General features: G+C 41.7%; 1 protein-coding gene across 2 annotated transcripts in view; it reads left to right on the forward strand.

Annotated features, from left to right (window-relative positions):
- Nucleotides 1-3208: 3208 nt before the first annotated feature.
- NT5C3A (5'-nucleotidase, cytosolic IIIA) overlaps nucleotides 3209-18855 on the forward strand; it is a 49756-nt gene continuing 34109 nt past the window's right edge. Inside the window, exon 1 of one of the 2 annotated variants that reach the window (XM_011953920.1) lies at nucleotides 3209-3648. In XM_011953920.1, coding sequence (XP_011809310.1) covers nucleotides 3496-3648 — 153 coding nt within the window. In that variant the 5' untranslated portion in view covers nucleotides 3209-3495. The remainder of the gene's footprint in view (nucleotides 3649-18855) is intronic. The other variant, XM_011953921.1, reaches the window with a different exon arrangement.

The following is an 18855-nucleotide window of genomic DNA, read 5'->3' on the forward strand; positions in this document are numbered from 1 at the left end:
CTTTCCACCCTCAATGCCATGATCCACAGTCATTTTTCCCATGTTCTTCAGCAGCAGCTCCTAACTGACCTCTTTGCCTCTTCTCTTGCTGCCCATCAATCTTCCAGAGAGCTGTTTCCAATATACAAATCAAATCCTGTCACTCCTTGTTTTGAAAACCATTCAACACTTCCAAATCTGTCCACATGGCTAACTAGGCCTTCAGGATCTATGCCACACACCCTCTTCCTGCCCCTTCTTCTCCAGCCTTGCCCTTCACCATTCCCCAGTGCCCCTCACCATTCCCCAGTGCCCCTCACCATTCCCCAGTGCCCCTCACCATTCCCCAGTGCCCCTCACCATTCCCCAGTTCCCCTCACCATTCCCCAGTGCCCCTCACCATTCCCCAGTTCCCCTCACCATTCCCCAGTGCCCCTCACCAATTTCAAGTGCCTCTCACCATTCCTCAGTGCCCGATGCCCTCTCTTCCCTGGACATGCACACATATTGTTATCTTGGATGGCCACCCTTCTGTTCTGCCCAGGCCCTGCCAGTTCTCCTGGATGTCTCTGGCTCAGTCTTCACATTTCACTTAGAACTCAGTTCCTGTAGGAACTCTCCTCTCCCCCTGTAACCTAGACTTTCCCCTGTCATATGTGTGTCATATGTCACACACCCAGCTAATTTTTTGTGTTTTTAGTAGACACGGGATTTCACCGTGTTAGCCAGGATGGTCTCAGTCTCCTGACCTTTTCACCAGGGCTGGAGTCCATAATCATAGCTCACTGCAGCCTCCAACTGCTAGGCTCCAGCAATCCTCCTACCTCAACCTCCTGAGTAGTTGGGACTACAGGCAGGCAGTGTTAGGCCTCAGAGCCCAGGCTAAGCCATCGTATCCCCTGTGACCTGCAGGTTATATGCCAAGATGGCCCGAAGCAAGTGAAGAATCACAAAAGAAGCGAAAATGGCCTGTTCCTGTCTTAACTGATGACACTACCTTGTGAAATTCCTTCTCCTGGCTCATCCTGAGTCAAAAGCTCCCCCACTGAGCACCCTGTGACTCCCACCCCTGCCCGACAGAGAACAACCCGCCTTTGACTGTAATTTTCCTTTACCTACCCAAATGTTATAAAATGGCCCCACCCCATCTCCCTTCGCTGATTATCTTTTCGGACTCAGCCCGCCTGCACTCAGGTGAAATAAACAGCCTTGTTGTTCACGCAAAGCCTGTTTGGTGATCTCTTCACACGGACAAGAGTGAAACGCAGCACCATGCCCAGCTAATTTCTTTGGTTTTGCAGAGTTTGCAGAGACAGGGTCTCACTATGTTGCCCAGACTGGCCTCAAACTTGTGGCCTCAAGCAATCCCCCAACCTTGGGCTTCCAAAGTGCTGAGATTACACGCACGAGCCACCTCACCTGGCCTGATTTCTTTCATCAGTATTTTGTAGTTCCTATAGAGATCTGTATTAGTCTGTTTTCATGCTGCTGATAAAGACATACCCCAGATTGGGCAATTTACAAAGAAAGAGGTTTAATTGGACTTCCAGTTCCACGTGGCTGGGAAGCCTCACAATCAGAGCAGAAGGCGAGGAGGAGCAAGTCCCCTCTTACAGAGATGGCAGCAGGCAGAGAGAATGAGGAAGATGCAAAAGCCGAAACCCCTGATAAAACCATCAGATCCTGTGAGACTTAGTCACTACCACGAGAACAGTATGTAAGAAAACACCCCAATGATTCAATTATCTCCCACCAGGTCCATCCCATGGGATTTATGGGAGTACAACTGAAAATGAGATTTGGGTGGGGACACAGAGTCAAACCATATCAAGATCTTTCATCTCTTTCAACAAGAGTAATTAATATGTTAATTCACATAGAAGCTGAAATGGCCTCCAAACATGGCCAACCCTCGTAGATTCAGAAACACAAGGTTTACACTTACAAAAAACATATGGACCCCCTTTCCTCCTGGAAATTTACTACCAGGGTTTGTAGTCTAATAGACTTTACTCCTACAGCTTTAACATCTCATATATATGATAATCAGACCTATGATATAGTATAACTAGTTAAAATATAAATCATATTTCAGAGTACCCACATTCTTCCCATGTGCAGTTGATGGGCCATATTACAAAAACAAAATTTGGAACTCCATTTCTGTTTTAGATTGTACACAGCTTCAAGACGAATGTTATTGTCTACAAAATGTTTAAAATCCGGAAATTATAGAAACATGGCTTTAGTCTCTACCCATTCAAAATAATATGTAATATATGGAAAAAAAGATGTTTTTGTTGAGGAAGAAAGACAAATGAGGCTGTGACCATCTTAGGCCTCACAATCAGACAACATTTAAGTCATATTGCTATTTGGTGCAAAACTGGATTCATAAAAAATTACTCTGAAGACAAAATGACACAGTAATATAGATATTGATAATCAAATATTACAGTATTAAAACTCAGTCTTCCTCAAGTTATACTCCCAGCTAACTTACTCTGGGACACGTTCTCGGTCTATACTGAGTCTATGTTCCCAGGCTTAAGTCCTCAAACTTGGCAGATAATAAAAGTAACCATGATTTCTTTAAGTTTTACTGCCTGTTATTTCATCTTTCGGTCGACAAATCATTTTTCTCATGTTCCTCTGTCTTACATCAATTTAATTTGTATACGAGCCAAATAATCTAAAAGGCTAGAAGGAAACAATTTTTCCTCCCCTACAACTATTTCCTCTCGTCCTGCGACTGAAAGCTGTTCCACGTCCCGGGCAGAGGGGGCCCCACCAGGCAGTACCACCAGCTCCACAGAGTTGGAGCGATTTCTCCAAGAAGCTCCCCTGCGCCCCTCGTCACCCCCAGAGACCAGCAGAGGAAATGGCATCTATCCCTTGGAAGACACTAGACAGGAGAGAAAAACTGCAGGCCCTTCTGCTCACACAGAGCAGGAAAGGATTTCGGAGGCGGCGAATGGGATGTAGCAGAAACCCGACGGCCGCGGCGGAAGGGACACCTCCCCTCCCCGGCCTAATTCCGAGCCATCTTCGCCCGGTTGTCATAGCACTTACCACGGACGCCACTGCGCAGGTCACACCGTGCCGCACCGCCTTCTGAGGGCCGAAGTCCAGAGGGGCTGAGGCGCAAAGGCGGCGACCGACTTCTGAGCGGGCCGCGGTTGGAATTAGATTTCTATTGGGGCGGGGCTCGAGTGAACCACGGCCTAATCCTCATTAGCAGAGAAGGATAATTACTGCAATACTCTGCCCCGCCCTGGCAGCAGCTCCTGAGACTGAGTCTGCGGAAGGCTAGCCTCCAGCCTGGGCTCCCGGCACAAGCCACGCCCCTCCCGCCGCGTCCCCGCCTCTCCCGTCGATGGCGTGTGCGTGGGGCTTCGTGGGGGCGGAGCTGCGCCGGGCGGGGTGTCTCGGGCTCGTCCCTGGTGCTCTGGGATCCCGCGCTTCCGAGACTCGCAGTCTCCGCGAGTTGCCTGTTTTTTTCGTGCCGGGACGCGCATGAGGGCCCCGTCCATGGACCGCGCGGCCGTGGCGCGGGTGGGCGCGGTAGCGAGCGCCAGCGTGTGCGCCCCGGTGGCGGGGGTGGTGCTGGCTCAGTACATATTCACCTTGAAGAGGAAGACGCGGCGGAAGACCAAGATCATCGAGATGGTGAGTGTGGAGGCTCGGCGCGCCCAGAGCACGCGAGGGACCGGCTGGGTCGTCAGCTGGCCTTGGCCGCTGCTCGGTCGCGACCGGGAGCTGCCGGCGTCGCTTGTCAGGCTGGGTTCTCGCTAGCTCGGGACGAGCAGCTTGAGGGACCCGGCTGCCCCGCGTGCGACCACTCCTCGGGCTTGGTGACCAGGGTTGCGGCTGCGGCCCTCGGCTGCCGGTGGTCTTTGTTAGGTTTCCATTTGAAGGAGCAAGGCAGAAAATAGATGAATTGGACACAGGCTACCTTATGCTGCAAAACCCGTTTCTCTAGAGATAAGCTGCAGGTCCTGGGCAGGCCGCTCCCTCTCTCCCTGCCTTGCTCCCGCCCTCCTCCCGGATCCGCGTCAAACCGTTGCCGCTCATCTAGTTGCAGTTCCCGCAGAGGACTAGTTGTTTTATGTTGGGACTGCCATGAGTTAGATTATGGAAATGTGCAATATCTAAAATTTTACAAGAATGACAATCCAGAAGAAATTCAGTATAGTTTATTTTGTGTTAGAATGTATTCCTTCTTGTCTCAAAACTCCCACGAAATATATTTTTGTTCATCTTAACTCCCAAAGCTCTTGTATAAATTTTCGATTTTAATTTTTTATCGAAGAGGGTGTGTCAATAATTACATTTGAGATACATTATAAGTAATTCGTTTCAAAAATGAGGATATTTAGTTTCGTTTTGTATTTTAATTAGATCCCACTCAGGAAGACAATTCTTGCACAAACTTGGATTCTTATGTATTTTCTGAAATACATAATCCTGGGTATACGCCTGATCGTGTGCTATACATGTGAACATCTAGGGTCAGATGAACATCTAGGGTCAGATGATAGAGAAAAATTTTAAATCTACTACACTAAATAGTATCATTTCAGGTTGTAATACTTGGAATTTCTCAGCACCTGCAATGTGTTCAAACTGATGAAAGATACGATTTGTCCTGTAGGTTGTATTGACCCCAGGTTGAATACAGCCAGATTTGCATAATTAAAAGTAGCCAGTGTCCCAGCTATTTGGGAGGCTGAAAAGAGGATCACTTGAGTCTGGGAGTTCAAGGTTATAATCACACCTGTGAATAGCTGCTGCACTCCAACCTGGGAAACATAGCGACACCCTCTTTAAAAAAAAAAAAAAAAAGTTCCCACTTGTCTCATATTACAGTAAATATTCCACAATTTTGAATTAATTTATTCTTAAAGGGTCTTAATCATTCTAAAGGCTTATGAAAATTCGTTTCTCCCACCTCTATAGGCCCACAGCAGCAAATGGTTTTATCTCAGAAGTTTCATTTTGCTCTTGTTGCTTTCCTGCTTGGAAAACTTGGCTTGCTTTTGCCCACAACCCAAGGTTAATAATGCCTATGTAGGGGAAAAAACCGAGTTGCCATATCTCCCTGTCTGTGCTTAAACTGTAGATTGGTATGTTACACCGCTTCTCTAAGCCAAGTAAGGTTAAAAATCAACGTTTTCACAAAATCCTTCAATGATACTATCATAGGAACAGTTTGCTATCTTTGTGACAAATAATGAAGACCTATCAAGAATACCAACTTATTTGTGCTAAAGAAATCAGTCAATATTTACATGTATGCGTAGTGTATCGATTCAGATTGTAATATACGTGTAGCCTACTAGTAGCTTTTCAATGGAAAAAGTGAAAAGAGCTTCATGTTAACTTTTTTAATTTTAATAGTTTGCTTCTTCAAGTGGAAGAAGTATTTGACTGGAGGTCAGAAGACCTGGGGTGGAATTCTAGTTCTGTCTTTCTGTGATAATGTAGGTCTGCTCTGCCCATCCTCTCCCCTCCCGCTTCAGAAAAATCTCTGCAAACCCATGATGTCCAATAGACATAGCTCATATTGGACACAGCTAGTAGAGTTAACTACCTAACCAAGTTGGGCCTATCTAACTGGCTAAGAAAACTAATAACTTCTGGGACTTGGCTCAAAATGATGCATTGTCTTTCAGGAGTTTTTAATTGAGAGACATGAGGAAGTTGCTAGTGGGTTGTTTATGCTACAGCTGAAATATCCCATAGGGCAGCAAGATTAATGTACAGAAGAAGCCAGTCATGGCCAGGCCTGGTGGCTTACACCTGTAATCCCAACACTTCGGGAGGGTGAGTTGGGAGCACCCTGTCTCAAAAAAAAAAGAAAAGAAAGAAAGATAGGGAATGTGGATCAAGAAACCGAATTGTAAAGGAATTTTGTAAAGCCATTATAAAGAGTTTGCTCTTTATTTTGCAACAAAAGATCATCAAAGGTTTCCTTTGGCAGGGTAAGGTGGCTCTCGCCTGCAATCCTAGCACTTTCAGAGGCTGAGGCGGGAGGATCCCTTGAGCCCAGGAGTTTGAGACCGGGCGGCATAGAGAGACCCTTTCTCTACAAATAATAGATATTAGCCAGTGCAGTGGCACACACCTGTAATGTAGTCCCAGCTACTTATGGGCCAGAAGTGGAATCTCTTGAGTCAAGGTGGTTGAGGCTGCAGTGAGTCATCATCACACCACTGCTCTGGAACTGGGGTGACGGAGTCACCCAGAGTCTCTAAGAAACAAAAAACCCAACACTGTGTTTTATGAAGATGAGATAAGGTGGATTGGAAGGGAACATCCTGGAAAGAAAGAAATTTAGGAGGTTGGTAATGTTTCTTGCCAAAGATGATTAGAGGCCTTAAACTATGCCACTAGCAACAGGTATGGAAATAAGGGATCAGGAAACAAACATTTCAGAGATAAAATCAACAGGACTTTGTGGCAGCACAGACTGTAGAGTCATACAAACCTAGTTTTGAATCTAGTTTGTCTCATTTATCAAGCCATGTGACCTTGGGCAAATTACTTAACCTCTGTGAATCTCCCATTTTTCATATATTAATTGGAAGATAATGATAGTACCTACTTCATAGGTTGTGAGGATTAAATGAGATAACACAGGGCCTAGAACATAATTGCTTTCTTTCAGAGCTTATTATTGGTTATCATTAAATAAAGGGATTAATTATAAGAAGAAATAACTTTAAGGTTATCAGGTAACTGCTGATTCTGGATATATTATTAGCCAAGATGAAGAGGAGGAAAAAGGGGCAGGTTTGGAAAGTAGCCAGGAGGTAAGGGAAATGTGGAATAACAAGTTCACTTTAAGTCATATGAAATTTGAGATGATCAAGAAATGACCAAGTAGAAATGTTTATGAAATAGTAAACATATTTAAAGTGCTTAGAAAAGTGCCTGGCCCAAAGTAACCAACATATACGTTACTTATTGTTATTGTTAGCAACAGCAACTAAAAATAGAAGGCTGGTGCTGCTCTAAAGAGAAATTGGGGCTAGAAATAATATTTTCCCAAATGTCTAGCCTCTCAGTGGCAAGTGTGGAGATGGATATTATTTCTCATCCATAGTTTTACAGCAAGAAGAAAACGGAAAACTTGGCAATGCCTGACACTGAAGGAGTGTTCATTAAAGACGCTGAAAGCTGTCAGAGGTGGAATAACAGGAAATGTTTCCAAAAGAAGGGGCAGAATTAGCTGTGTCCGTCTTCTCTAAGGTCAGAAGTTGATGTGACAAGGTCAGAAGTTGGTCTGAAAGGCTATGGTAGCAGGGGGTTGAGCCACCATTGGTAAAACAATGATGTGAAGAAAACTAAAAATGACTATTGGGCAGAGGAAATAGTTGTGCTGAGGATGGGTATTTTGTTTTGTTTTTCAAACGGTTGGCACGTGAGTGTTTTTGGGCAGAGGAGTAGTGAAAAGCAATTGGTTACAGATAAGCGGAGGAGAAAGAATAATCAGTCTAGCAAAGTTCTAGGGGAGATGTGGACAGATGCCTTTTGAAGCGAATACGGAACATCTCTGTCCTTCTGAAAGAGATTACTCTGGGCCAGGCGCATTGGCTCACGCCTGTAATCCCAGCACTTTGGGAGGCCGAGGCGGGCGGATCACCTGAGATCAGGAGTTTGAGACCAGCCTGACCAACGTGGTGAAACCCCATCTCTAATAAAAATTTTTAAAAATTAGGTGTGGTGGCGGGTGCCTGTAATCCCAGCTACTTGGGAGGCTGAGGCAGGAGAACCGCTTGAACCCAAGAGGCAGAGGTTGCAGTGAGTCAAGATCGCACCATTGCACGACAGAGCAGGATGTCATCTCAAAAAAAAAAAAAAAAAACTACTCATTGAATTATAGTTACTTATTCTCCATATTCTTATTATATTACGTCTTATTATTTGCAGCCTTAGATTAATTGCCTCCACCTACTTCATTCTTTACTTCTATCCAGTTAATCTGATTTTTTTCCTACTAAATGACACCTCTTTCAAATGTTACCTACCAACTTCTTTTCTAATTTCTCTTGCAATACCAGAATGTATTCTATTTTTATCAGCAGATTCTCAGTTTTTCTTTAATAGAAAGCTACCAAAAAGAGGATGAGACTAGAATTCAAAGAAAGAGCCAAAGAAAAAAAAAATGAAATTGCTTAATCTTCTTCAGTTATTCTAATATCCTTTATTAAATTCTGTTAGAGTATTTATCCAGTGAAGTAAAATGCAAATACAACACCAGAACGAATGTGTAGTCTTAAGCTTAGCCCCTAAAGAGCAACAAGGAAGGTAGGAAATTATTTAGACAGCAGGATAGGGGAGATGAAACTGTCACTAGAACTTTCACAATCAGTTAAAAATGGTCATTTCCAATTTAAACGTCTCAACTATTTACCGCTTTGTTGTTAACGTCAACTGTTACTTCTTAAGTAGCTGATGTGGTTTTTTTTTTTGAAACTTTAGTATACTGTGTTTCTTTCTAGGACATAAATTTCTTTTCTTATTTTATTTTATTTTCGAGGCAGGGTCTCACTCTGTCACCCAGCCTGGAGTGCAGTGGTTGAATCTCAGCTCACTGCAACCTCCACCTCCCGGGCTCAAGCCATCCTCCTACCTCGGCCTTCAGAGTAGCCAGGACTAAAGCATGCACCACCACGCCCAACTAATTTTTGTATTTTTTGTAGAGATGGGGGTTTTGCCACATTGCCCAGGCTGGTCTCAAATTCCTGGGCTCAAGAGATCCACCCATCTTGGCCTCCCAAAATGCTGGGATTACAGGTGTGTGCCAACTGTGTCTGGTCCTAGTAGATACACTGTTAAGAAAAACTTCTTCCCTTCTTCCACTTTAAGACAATATAGGCCAACTCTGGGGGTATTGCCTATGAGTTAGCCCTGCTCCTCAAGGAGCAGTTAAAAAAAGAAAAAAGGGCCGGGAACGGTGGCTCACACCTGTAATCCCAGCACTTTGGGAGGCCAAGGCGGGTGTATCACCTGAGGTTGGGAGTTCGAGACCAGCCTGACCAACATGGAGAAAACCTGTCTCTACTACAAATACAAAAAATTAGCTGGGCGTGGTGGCACATGCCTGTAATCCCAGCTACTTGGGAGGCTGAGGCAGAAGAATCACTTGATCCCAGGAGGCAGAGGTTGCAGTGAGCCGAGATCACACCATTGCACTCCAGCCTGAGGAACAAGAGCGAAACTCTATCTCAAAAAAAAAAAAAAAAGATGTTTTCTGGGTATTATACTGAGTTAATGGAAATCCCACTATTGAGTGTGTATTTTAAAAAGGAAGGGAGAAGCAACCCAAGTTTTAAATAACTGCTTTAGTGAATCAAATAGACATTTTATTTTATTTATTTTATTTTATTGTATTGTATTGTATTGTATGTTATGTTATGTCATGTCATGTTATGTTATAGACTAGGTCTCACTCTGCTGCCAGGCTGGAGTGCAATTAAGCGATCATGGCTGACTGCAGCCTCAAACTCCTGGACTCAATCAGTCCTCCCACTTTAGCCTCCCGAGTAGCTGGGACTACAGGCATGTGCCGCCACACCTGGCTAAGCTAAATTTTTTATTTATTTATTTGTTTGTTTGTTTGTTTGTTTATTTTGGAGAGACAGGGTCTCACTATTTGCCCAGGCTGGTCTTAAACTCCTGGGCTCAAGCAATCCTCCTGCCTTGGCTGCCCAAAGTGCTGGGATTACAGGTATGAACCACCATACCTGGAAAGACTTTTAAAATATCTCTATATCTCAATTTTTATCTAATTTATATCAGTGCTTAGATTTATGACTTTTTAGGACCTGTTTTGAAATCTTGATTCGTTTTGTAAAACATTTTCTCTGAACTCCTTTGGCATTTCCTGATGATTTCTCATAATTTAGCAATTTATACAGTGTCTTGTATTGTTTATTATTATTTATGTTCCTTGAGGGTCTGGATGGGTGCTTTTCTTTTGGTCTTATTTATTTTTGAGACAAGGTCTCATTCTGTTGCCTGGGCTGGAGTGCAATGGCATGATGATAGCTCACTGTAGCCTCAAACTCCTGAGCTCAAGTATTCCTCCTGCTTCAGCCTCCCAGTTAGCTGGGAATATAGGCATGAGCCATTATGCCTGGCTAATTTTTTATTTTCTGTAGAGACAAGACTTTGCTGTGTTGCCCAGGCTGGTCTCAAAATCCTGGGCTCAAGCAATCTTCCCAACTCAGCCTTCCAAAGCGCTGGGATTGCTGGCATGAACCACCTGACTAGCTGGTCTCTTTTAAAATTAGTTGCACTTGACTAAGAAAAAGAGAGACCCCAAAACAGTGGCTTCAATAAACAGTAAATTTTATTTTTCTAATGGAATGAGAATTCCAAAAAACAGGCAGTTGCTTGTGTTAATTAGGGCCATAAGGATATCAAGGCATAGGTCTTTGACATTTCCCTTGTCTTTTCTTCATGGTCATAAGATGGTTGTTGCAGTCATGGCCAATGCGTCCATGTTTCAGGCAGCAGAAAGGCAGAATCAGGGAAGAAAATACCTATTTCAGTCAAGCTGAATTTTCTGCTTACAGATAATTGGAGAGAACAAGGTTATATGGCCACCCTTATGTAAGTGAAGTTGAAGAATTATTTTCTGATTGAGCACATTGCCACATTCCAACAAAAATGAGATGTTATTAGTAAGAAGAAAAGGGAGAGAGTCTATTAAATGGGTACTCATAATACAGCAGTAGAGAACAGAAACTCAGAATAGCTTCTATCTTCTTTTGTTTTTTTCTTTTCGACACCAAGTCTCACTCTGTGCTAGAGCGCAGTAGTATGATCTCAGCTCACTGCAACCTCCACCTCCCAGGTTCAAGCAGTTCACATGCCTCAGCCTCCTGATTAGCTGGGACTATAGACATGCACCACCATGCCCAGCTAATTTTTGTATTTTTAGGAGAGATGGAGTTTTGCCATGTTTGCCAGGCTGATCTTGAACTCCTGACCTCAGGTGATCTGCCTGCCTCAGCCTCCCAAAGTGCTGGGATTGCAGTTGTGGGCCACCATGCCCGACAGCTTGTATATTTTGTTTACCCCGAGTAAAGATATATTCATTCACACTTGAAATATCTAGATTTTAAGTAGCCCTCAACACATAGCCACCTCCTTCATATGTCCTAGTGAGATATGGAAGCTAATCTCCCAATTATGTGTCACAACTAGCTTCAAAACTATAGACCTAACAGTACTCCAAAAATGAATGCAGATTGAGCATTCCTAATCTGAAAATCTGAAATCCAAAACGCTTGAAAATCTGAAACTTTTTGAGCACTGACATGATGCCACACAAGTGGCTGAGATATTGACACCTTTGCTTTCTGATGGTTCAGAGTACACAAACTTTTAGTCACAAAATTGTGTAAAATATTTTATAAAATTACTTTTAGGCCTTGTATATAAGGTGGATGTGAAACATAAATGAATTTCATATTTAGACTTGGGCACCATCCCCACGAAATCATGTGTGTACAGATATTCCAGAATCCCAAAATACCCGAAATCAGAAACACTTCTGGTCCCAAGCAGTTTGAGTAAAGGATATTCAACCTGTGTAAGGTTGTGAGACATAGCAACAAAAGGCTATGTGATAAAGAAACAGGAGATGACAGTGGGTAATGATTCATGGCTGAAGTGATGTTTGAAGGAGAAGAATCATGATTGCTCCAGTTTGAAAAAAAGGGAAATACTTTTTTTTTTTTTTTTTTTTTTTTTTGAGACAGAGTCTCGCTCTGTCACCCAGGCTGGAATGCAGGGGCACCATATGGCTCACTGCAGCCTTGACCTGCTTGGCTCAAGTGGTCTTCCTACTTCACCCTCCCTGGTAGCTAGGACTACAGGCGCATACCACCATGCCTGTCTTATTTTTGTTATTTTTTTGTAGAGATGGTTTGGCATGTTGCCCAGGCTGGTCTCAAACTCCTGGTCTTTAAGCCATCCCATCTCTACCTCCCAAAGTGCTGGGATTATAGGTATGAGCCACCATGCCCAGCCCATTAAACTCTTAACATTATCAAAGGCTATACTCAAGATGATCTTGAATTCCCAAATTTGCAAACATGGAAATGTTTGTGCCAGGCATATATGACTTTGTCCTTTCAAATCGTGTTTGTCACGTTTCCTGTAGATTATCTGCATGCCACAAGTTAACCACATTTTCAACTTTAATGAAAAGTTGTTCTCTTATCTAGTGAGCTACTTTTTTGTTAGCTAGAAACAGCTCCTTCCTGAAACAGTTTTAGCTTTACAATTTTTTATTCTCTTTCCTTTTGTTGTTAATTCATTTACCTAACAGATGGAGTCCCCTTTGAACTGGAGACTTACATTTTAAATTTATTCACAAATTTTTTTCTGACTAAAAGCTATTAGTTCTTTTTTCTTTCATTCATTTATTTATCTTAAGAAATGGGATCACGCTCTGTGAGCCAGGCTGGAGTGGAGTGGTGCAGTCATAGCTCACTGCAAGCTCAACCTCCTGGGCTCAAACCATCTTCCCACCTCAGCCTCCCGAGTAGCTGGGAGTACAGACATGTACCACCATGCCTGGCTAATTTTATTTTTAGAGGCAGAGTCTTATGACTGGGCACGGTGGCTCACACTTGTAATCCCAGCACTTTGGGAGGCCAAGGTGGGCGGATCTTGAGGTCAGGAGTTCAAGAGCAGCCTGGCCAACATGGTGAAACCCTGTCTCTACTAAAAATACAAAAATTAGCCAGGCGTGGTGGTACATGCCTGTAATCCCAGCTACTCAGGAGGCTGAGGCAGTAGAATGACTTACACCCGGAGGCAGAGGTTACAGTGAGCCAAGATCATGCCATTGCACTCCAGCTCTGGGCAACACAGCAAGACTCCATCTCGAAAAAAAACCAAAACAGAAAGTATCTTGTTATGTTGCCCAGGCTCATTACATCTTTAGATACTTTTACTTTCTTCACCTCGGTTACCCGTACTAGCCATTGATTGGGGGGCAAGAGGTGGGCATTTTTTCCTGCAATATAGCAATTTTTTACAACCTGGCTAAGGTTCATAAGAGCTGGTTATATAAACCATGACAACTAGAGAAGGATGAAACCTTATTTTGAAATACAGGATCCCATATACTAGTGTTTTACACCAGTGGTTCTCAAAGAGTGGTCCCAGACCATGGCATCAGCATTGAGCAGGAACTTGTTATATATGCAAGTTGTCTAGCCCTACCGCAGACAAACTATCAGAAACTTTGAGGTTGAGCCCAGCAGTCTGTTTTAACAAGCCCTCCAGGTGATTGTGATATGTGCTAAAGCTTGAGAATCATTTAAGTAAATAATTCAAATTGTTGATCAAATTGTGGTCTTAAGACCACAGCAAAATGCAAATTTTATGTGTAACAAAACTTCCTGGTTACTTGCTCACAAATAATAGTTAGAATTGGGGCTGCCAGACAATTACTGTATAAAGAGAGTGATGAGAATGTAGAAAAATAGGTACTTTATTAAAGGCAGTATACCATTGGTTAAATGAATAATGTTGCATTTGTATAATAAAATACTGGGCAGCTGTGAAAAAGAAATCTGTATGAGTTAACTTTTTTTTTGTTTTTTTTGAGACGGAGTCTCTCTGTCACCCAGGCTGGAGTACAGTGATATGATCTCAGCTCACCGCAACCTCTGTCTCCCAGCTTCAAGTGATATTTGTGCCTCAGCCACCCGACTAGTTGGGATTACAGGCACCTGCTACCACTCCCAGCTAATTTTGTATTTTTAGTAGAGACAAGGTTTCACCATGTTGGCCAAGCTGGTCTCAAACTCCTGACCTCAGGTGATCCACCTGCCTCAGCCTCCCAAAGTGCTTGGATTACAGGTGTGAGCCACTGTGCCGGGCTATGTTAACATTTTAAAAAGCTCAAGAAATGATGACAAGGGGAAAGGCAAGTTGCAGAACAGTTGTGCTCCCAAAAGAAATACACACGTATATCCTTATGTCATTGGAAATTTAAAAAAAAAAAACTTTAGAAGCTGTTTCTAGTTTTACTAATGACTGGACTTGGGAGGATGAGACTGGGAAGGGAGACTTCAACTTTTTCATCCTTTAACTTTTTATATTGTTTGACATATAAGCATGTATTGCTTTTATATATTTTTAAAATTGTTTTTTGAAAAGCAACAAGATTTTTTAAAGTGTATTGGTACCACATTGTAGAAACTCTCTATTAGTATAAGATATTTGCAGTTTATTTGCTAGAGAGTCTTTGGGTATGGTTTTTAAAATAAGTGATACCATCTGGAATGCGTTTTGATACAATTAAACTGATAACTGAGCACACACTAAATTAATATTATTAGAATCTGGAGGTGGGGAGCAGGACTTAAAATGAGCCTTATTAAAGATAATGAAGTATTAAACTGTTATAGGAGCTGTAAAAAGAGGAAGACAGAAAAGAGATGGATTGCAGAGGTGAAATCTATAGGACTTTATATTTTTTGCACAGTGTTTTGGATTATCCTTAATTTTCATAGTACTTTGAATGCTCCCTGTGTATTTTATGTTAAATAGTTTCCATATTTGCCTCTTTTGTTTGCTTTAAAGATAGTTCACTTGACCTGGCGTGGTGGCTTTATAATCCCAGCACTTTGGGAGGCCGAGGCGGGCGAATCACGAGGTCAGGAGTTCGAGACAACCCTGACTAACATGGCGAAACCCCATCTCTACTAAAAATATAAAAATTAGCTGGGCATGGTGGCGGGTGCCTGTAATCCCAGCTACTCAGGAGGCTGAGGCAGGAGAATCACTTGAACCTGGGAAGCAGAGGTTGCAGTGAGCCAAGATTGCGCCATTGCACTCTAGCCTGCGCGACAGAGCAGGACTCTGTCTCAAAAAAAAAAAATAAATGAAAAATAAAAATAATAAAAATAAAAATAGTTCAGGCATCACATATTTAGAGTTATTAAAGTAGAGAGAGAGATATAAAGAATCTTGGCTGGGTGCGGTGGCTCAAGCCTGTAATCCCAGCACTTTGGGAGGCCGAGACCGGCGGATCACAAGGTCAGGAGATCGAGACCATCCTGGCTAACCCGATGAAACCCCATCTCTACTCAAAAATACAAAAAACTAGCCGGGCGAGGTGGCGAGCGCCTATAGTCCCAGCTACTCGGGAGGCTGAGGCAGGAGAATGGCGTGAACCCGGGAGGCGGAGCTTGCAGTGAGCAGCCACTGCACTCCAGTTTGGGCAACAGAGCGAGACTCCATCTCAAAAAAAAAAAAAAAAAGAATCTTAAGTCCTATTTTAGCCTTTATTCTCTTTTAAGTTAGAGGTTGCAGTTTACATCTTCAGCCTAACAACTTATTTAACATGTAATGTCATTAAACCATACCTGATAGGTTTTTTCTCTCCTTAAAAACAGCAGTAGGGAAATCTATGCAATTCCGTTTTTCCATCAGCAGGTGGCAGACTTCTCTGGCCATTGTGACACACTGCTATTCTATATCAAATTTATCTTTCTTGTGTTACACACTTTTATGTTAACTCTCAGAGTTGCTTAAACCATTAATCTATACAATTTAAACCAAGTATGACAACCTTCTGCCATTAAAGACTTAAATGCCATTCTGTCATTTTTTTCATATATGTTGTTTATCTTCCTCATTTTCAAGGTGCTGTTTTTACAAAGTAGTTTAGCAGTTCATTAAAGAGTTGCTTCATTTGTTTGCCAAGTTCCTTCTTGTAATTAGGTGGAAGTAGATAGCCAGTGCCTGCAAGATCCTTCCTGTCCCCATTCTGTCTTCTTTACTGCCTTGTCAGAAGGCATAGCCTTCTCCTTTACCTCATCTCTGATATCGTTAGTTACGCAGTCTCCCCAGCGAAAAAGATCCGTTTTTCAGTCCATCTGGATTTCTCTGTCAAATGGTTAGGGTTCTAAGGGAGCAAGTTGCTAAATAAAATTTGATGAGACAGGAAAAAGTTGAGAACCCAAGCATTATATACAGCATAGCAAAATGTTGCAAAGTAGAAACTCACTGTATTGGCTTAAGAAAAAAGGAGGCTTCGCTGGGACTAGAACTAGAAAGCAGTTAGAAACTGACTCCCATTTGGATTAATTTGGCACCGTGCTATCATTCCGTAACTAGGGAAAAACTAAAATTTAGGGGTGTCTACTATGATCAAGTATACTCTACGCGTTTATTTAATCCTTAAAACAGTCTAGCTGTAGTTACTTTTCTAATTTTCTGTTAACACACTTAGGAACTAGCTAGTTAAGTAGCACAGTCAGCATTCAGTCTGATTTTTGTACTCTGAAGCTTTTGGATAGTTTTCCTGCTTGGGTAATTTAAGCAGGTGTACATTTGTTGCCAATTTTTATTTATTTATTTAATTTTTTTTTTTCTTGAGACTGAGTCTCTCTCTCTTGCCCAGGCTAGAGTGCAGTGGCACAATCTCGGCTCACTGCAAGCTCCGTCTCCCGGGTTCACACCATTCTCCTGCCTCAGCCTCCCGAATAGCTGGGACTACAGGTGCCCGCCACCACGCCTGGCTAATTTTTTTGTATTTTTAGTAGAGACGGGGTTTCACCATGTTAGCTAGGATGGTCTCGATCTCCTGACCTTGTGATCCACCCACCTTGGCCTCCCAAAGTGCTGGGATTACAGGCGTGAACCACTGTGCCCAGCCTGTCGCCAATTTTTAAAATTTTAATGTCTTTCCAAGCTAGATAAATAGAATAAAAATTTTATTTTGTGTACAATATATACATAAAAGAGATTTTGTCACATGTTCCTAATTTTGGTAAGATAGGGAACTGTAGTGTTCCATAATTTTTGTTCTGTAATTCTTTGTGTGTGGCTTATTTAGTAATGATATACAGTATCTTTTTCCTTTAACAAGTTATAGAATCTGTGGCTTGAACAGAAGACAATCTTGTAAGGGAATGGGGTGGTCTTTGAAAGTTTAATAGTTGGTAAATCCTTGGTTCAAATCTCAGCTCTGCCACATTTTAATGGTTTATCCTTGGAAAAGATACTAAACTTTTCTAAGCTTCAATTGTGAGTTATCTAGAATGGGGATGAGTCACCTAAATACTCTTATGCCTTGTTTACTTCAGGGTATTATATTAAGAATGTATTTCGTCTTTGTCAGGCAATGTTGCTGCAAGACCTAATAATAATAATTAATAAAGAATATGTTCTTAGTGTTTGTATTTTCTTTCACTTGATGTTTTAAAATAATTATATTTTGAAGAATTCTAACAGTATACTTTTCTAAGTGCCTTCCTGGGTTAAGATTGAAAAAGAGATGATATACATAAAGTTGTAAATAGTGCTTACCACATAGTAGTTATTCAATAAATATTGTCCTATCTTCTCCCTTCTGTTAATAAAACTAATTTTGTCCAACTTACTTTTAGACACAATACTCTCTTAAAGTAGGTTTAATTATATAATGCATTAAACATTATCTCTAAATAACATTCCATTTGAGCCCTCAGATTTGGAGATAGTAGAATGTTTAGTTATGTCATACATCTTTCTTAAAGTTTAAAAAGATGGAATATGGGGACATATCCAGCATTATGTCAAATTTTGAGCAACAATTTGTAACCTGAGCACTTAGCACTGTAGAAAACGGCCTGATCTGTGAATGCCTGCCATAATTGTTGGAGATGATTTAAGTGACCCGGGGGTCTTGGAAGCATTGCATATATAATTATTTAATTTTGAGCTACTGAGATTTAATTTGGCTAAAACTATACAAGAAACATAAGTTATTACAGATAATAAAGCTTTTTTTTTTTAAAGATAATAATGTTTTACTCACTTTTGAATCCCCTGTAGTACACTTAGAGCAAGCATAGGTCATGTGATTCACTATAGATTTTATAAAACTAACTTATGAGGTCCACATTCATGGGTTTCTAATCATGTGACCTAACTTTAAATTAATAATTGGACTCATGAGTACCTGAATTATGATCCAGATTTAAACTATTTGCCAGGCCGGGCAAGGTGGCTTATACTTGTAATCCCAGCACTTTGGGAGGTGGAGGCAGGAGGATCACTTGAGCCTAAGAGTTAGAGACCAGTCTGGGCAAAATAAGGGGACCTCATCTCTACTAAAAATCAAATATATCCAAAAAAAAAGAAAGAAAACACACACAAAAAAAAATCAAGTATATCAATACCATAAATGAAGACTCCATTTATGGTATTGTCTTATATCCTATTTTCTTGAACCTGACCTACCTATTGCAACATAAATGTCTTTTCCTCTAAAAGTTTATTTAAATACAGAATTTAATCCTATTTAAGAAAGTAAAAGACACACACACACACACATCAAAGCCAGATGTGGTGGCACATGCCTGTAGTTCCAGCTACTCGAGAGGCTGAGGCAGGAGGATCACTTGACCCCAGAAGGTTGAGGCTGGTAAGCTGAGATCATGCCACTGCACTCCAGTCCGGGTGATAGAGTGAGACCCTGTCTCAAATAAATAAATAATCTATCTATTTTATTTTGTATTGATTCTCTTTTTATATCATATACACGTTGATATAAAAGTGAATCTAGATGAGCAAAAGAAATCTATAATTTTCACCACCTTAAAAGACCCCTATTTTAGTAAATGTACTTCCTTTATTTTTCTATGTGTAATTATTAAGTATCATTTTTCTACCCAAATGAAGTCATTCTGTAATGTTTTAAATCAAGATTATTTACTTAATTTGTTTATAAATTTTTTTTCTTTTTTTTTTTGAGACGGAGTCTCGCTCTGTCGCCCGGGCTGGAATGCAGTGGCCGGATCTCAGCTCACTGCAAGCTCCGCCTCCCGGGTTCACGCCATTCTCCTGCCT

This window comes from Colobus angolensis, unplaced genomic scaffold, assembly GCF_000951035.1.
Source record: "Colobus angolensis palliatus isolate OR3802 unplaced genomic scaffold, Cang.pa_1.0 Scaffold378, whole genome shotgun sequence".
NCBI lineage: Eukaryota > Metazoa > Chordata > Mammalia > Primates > Cercopithecidae > Colobus > Colobus angolensis.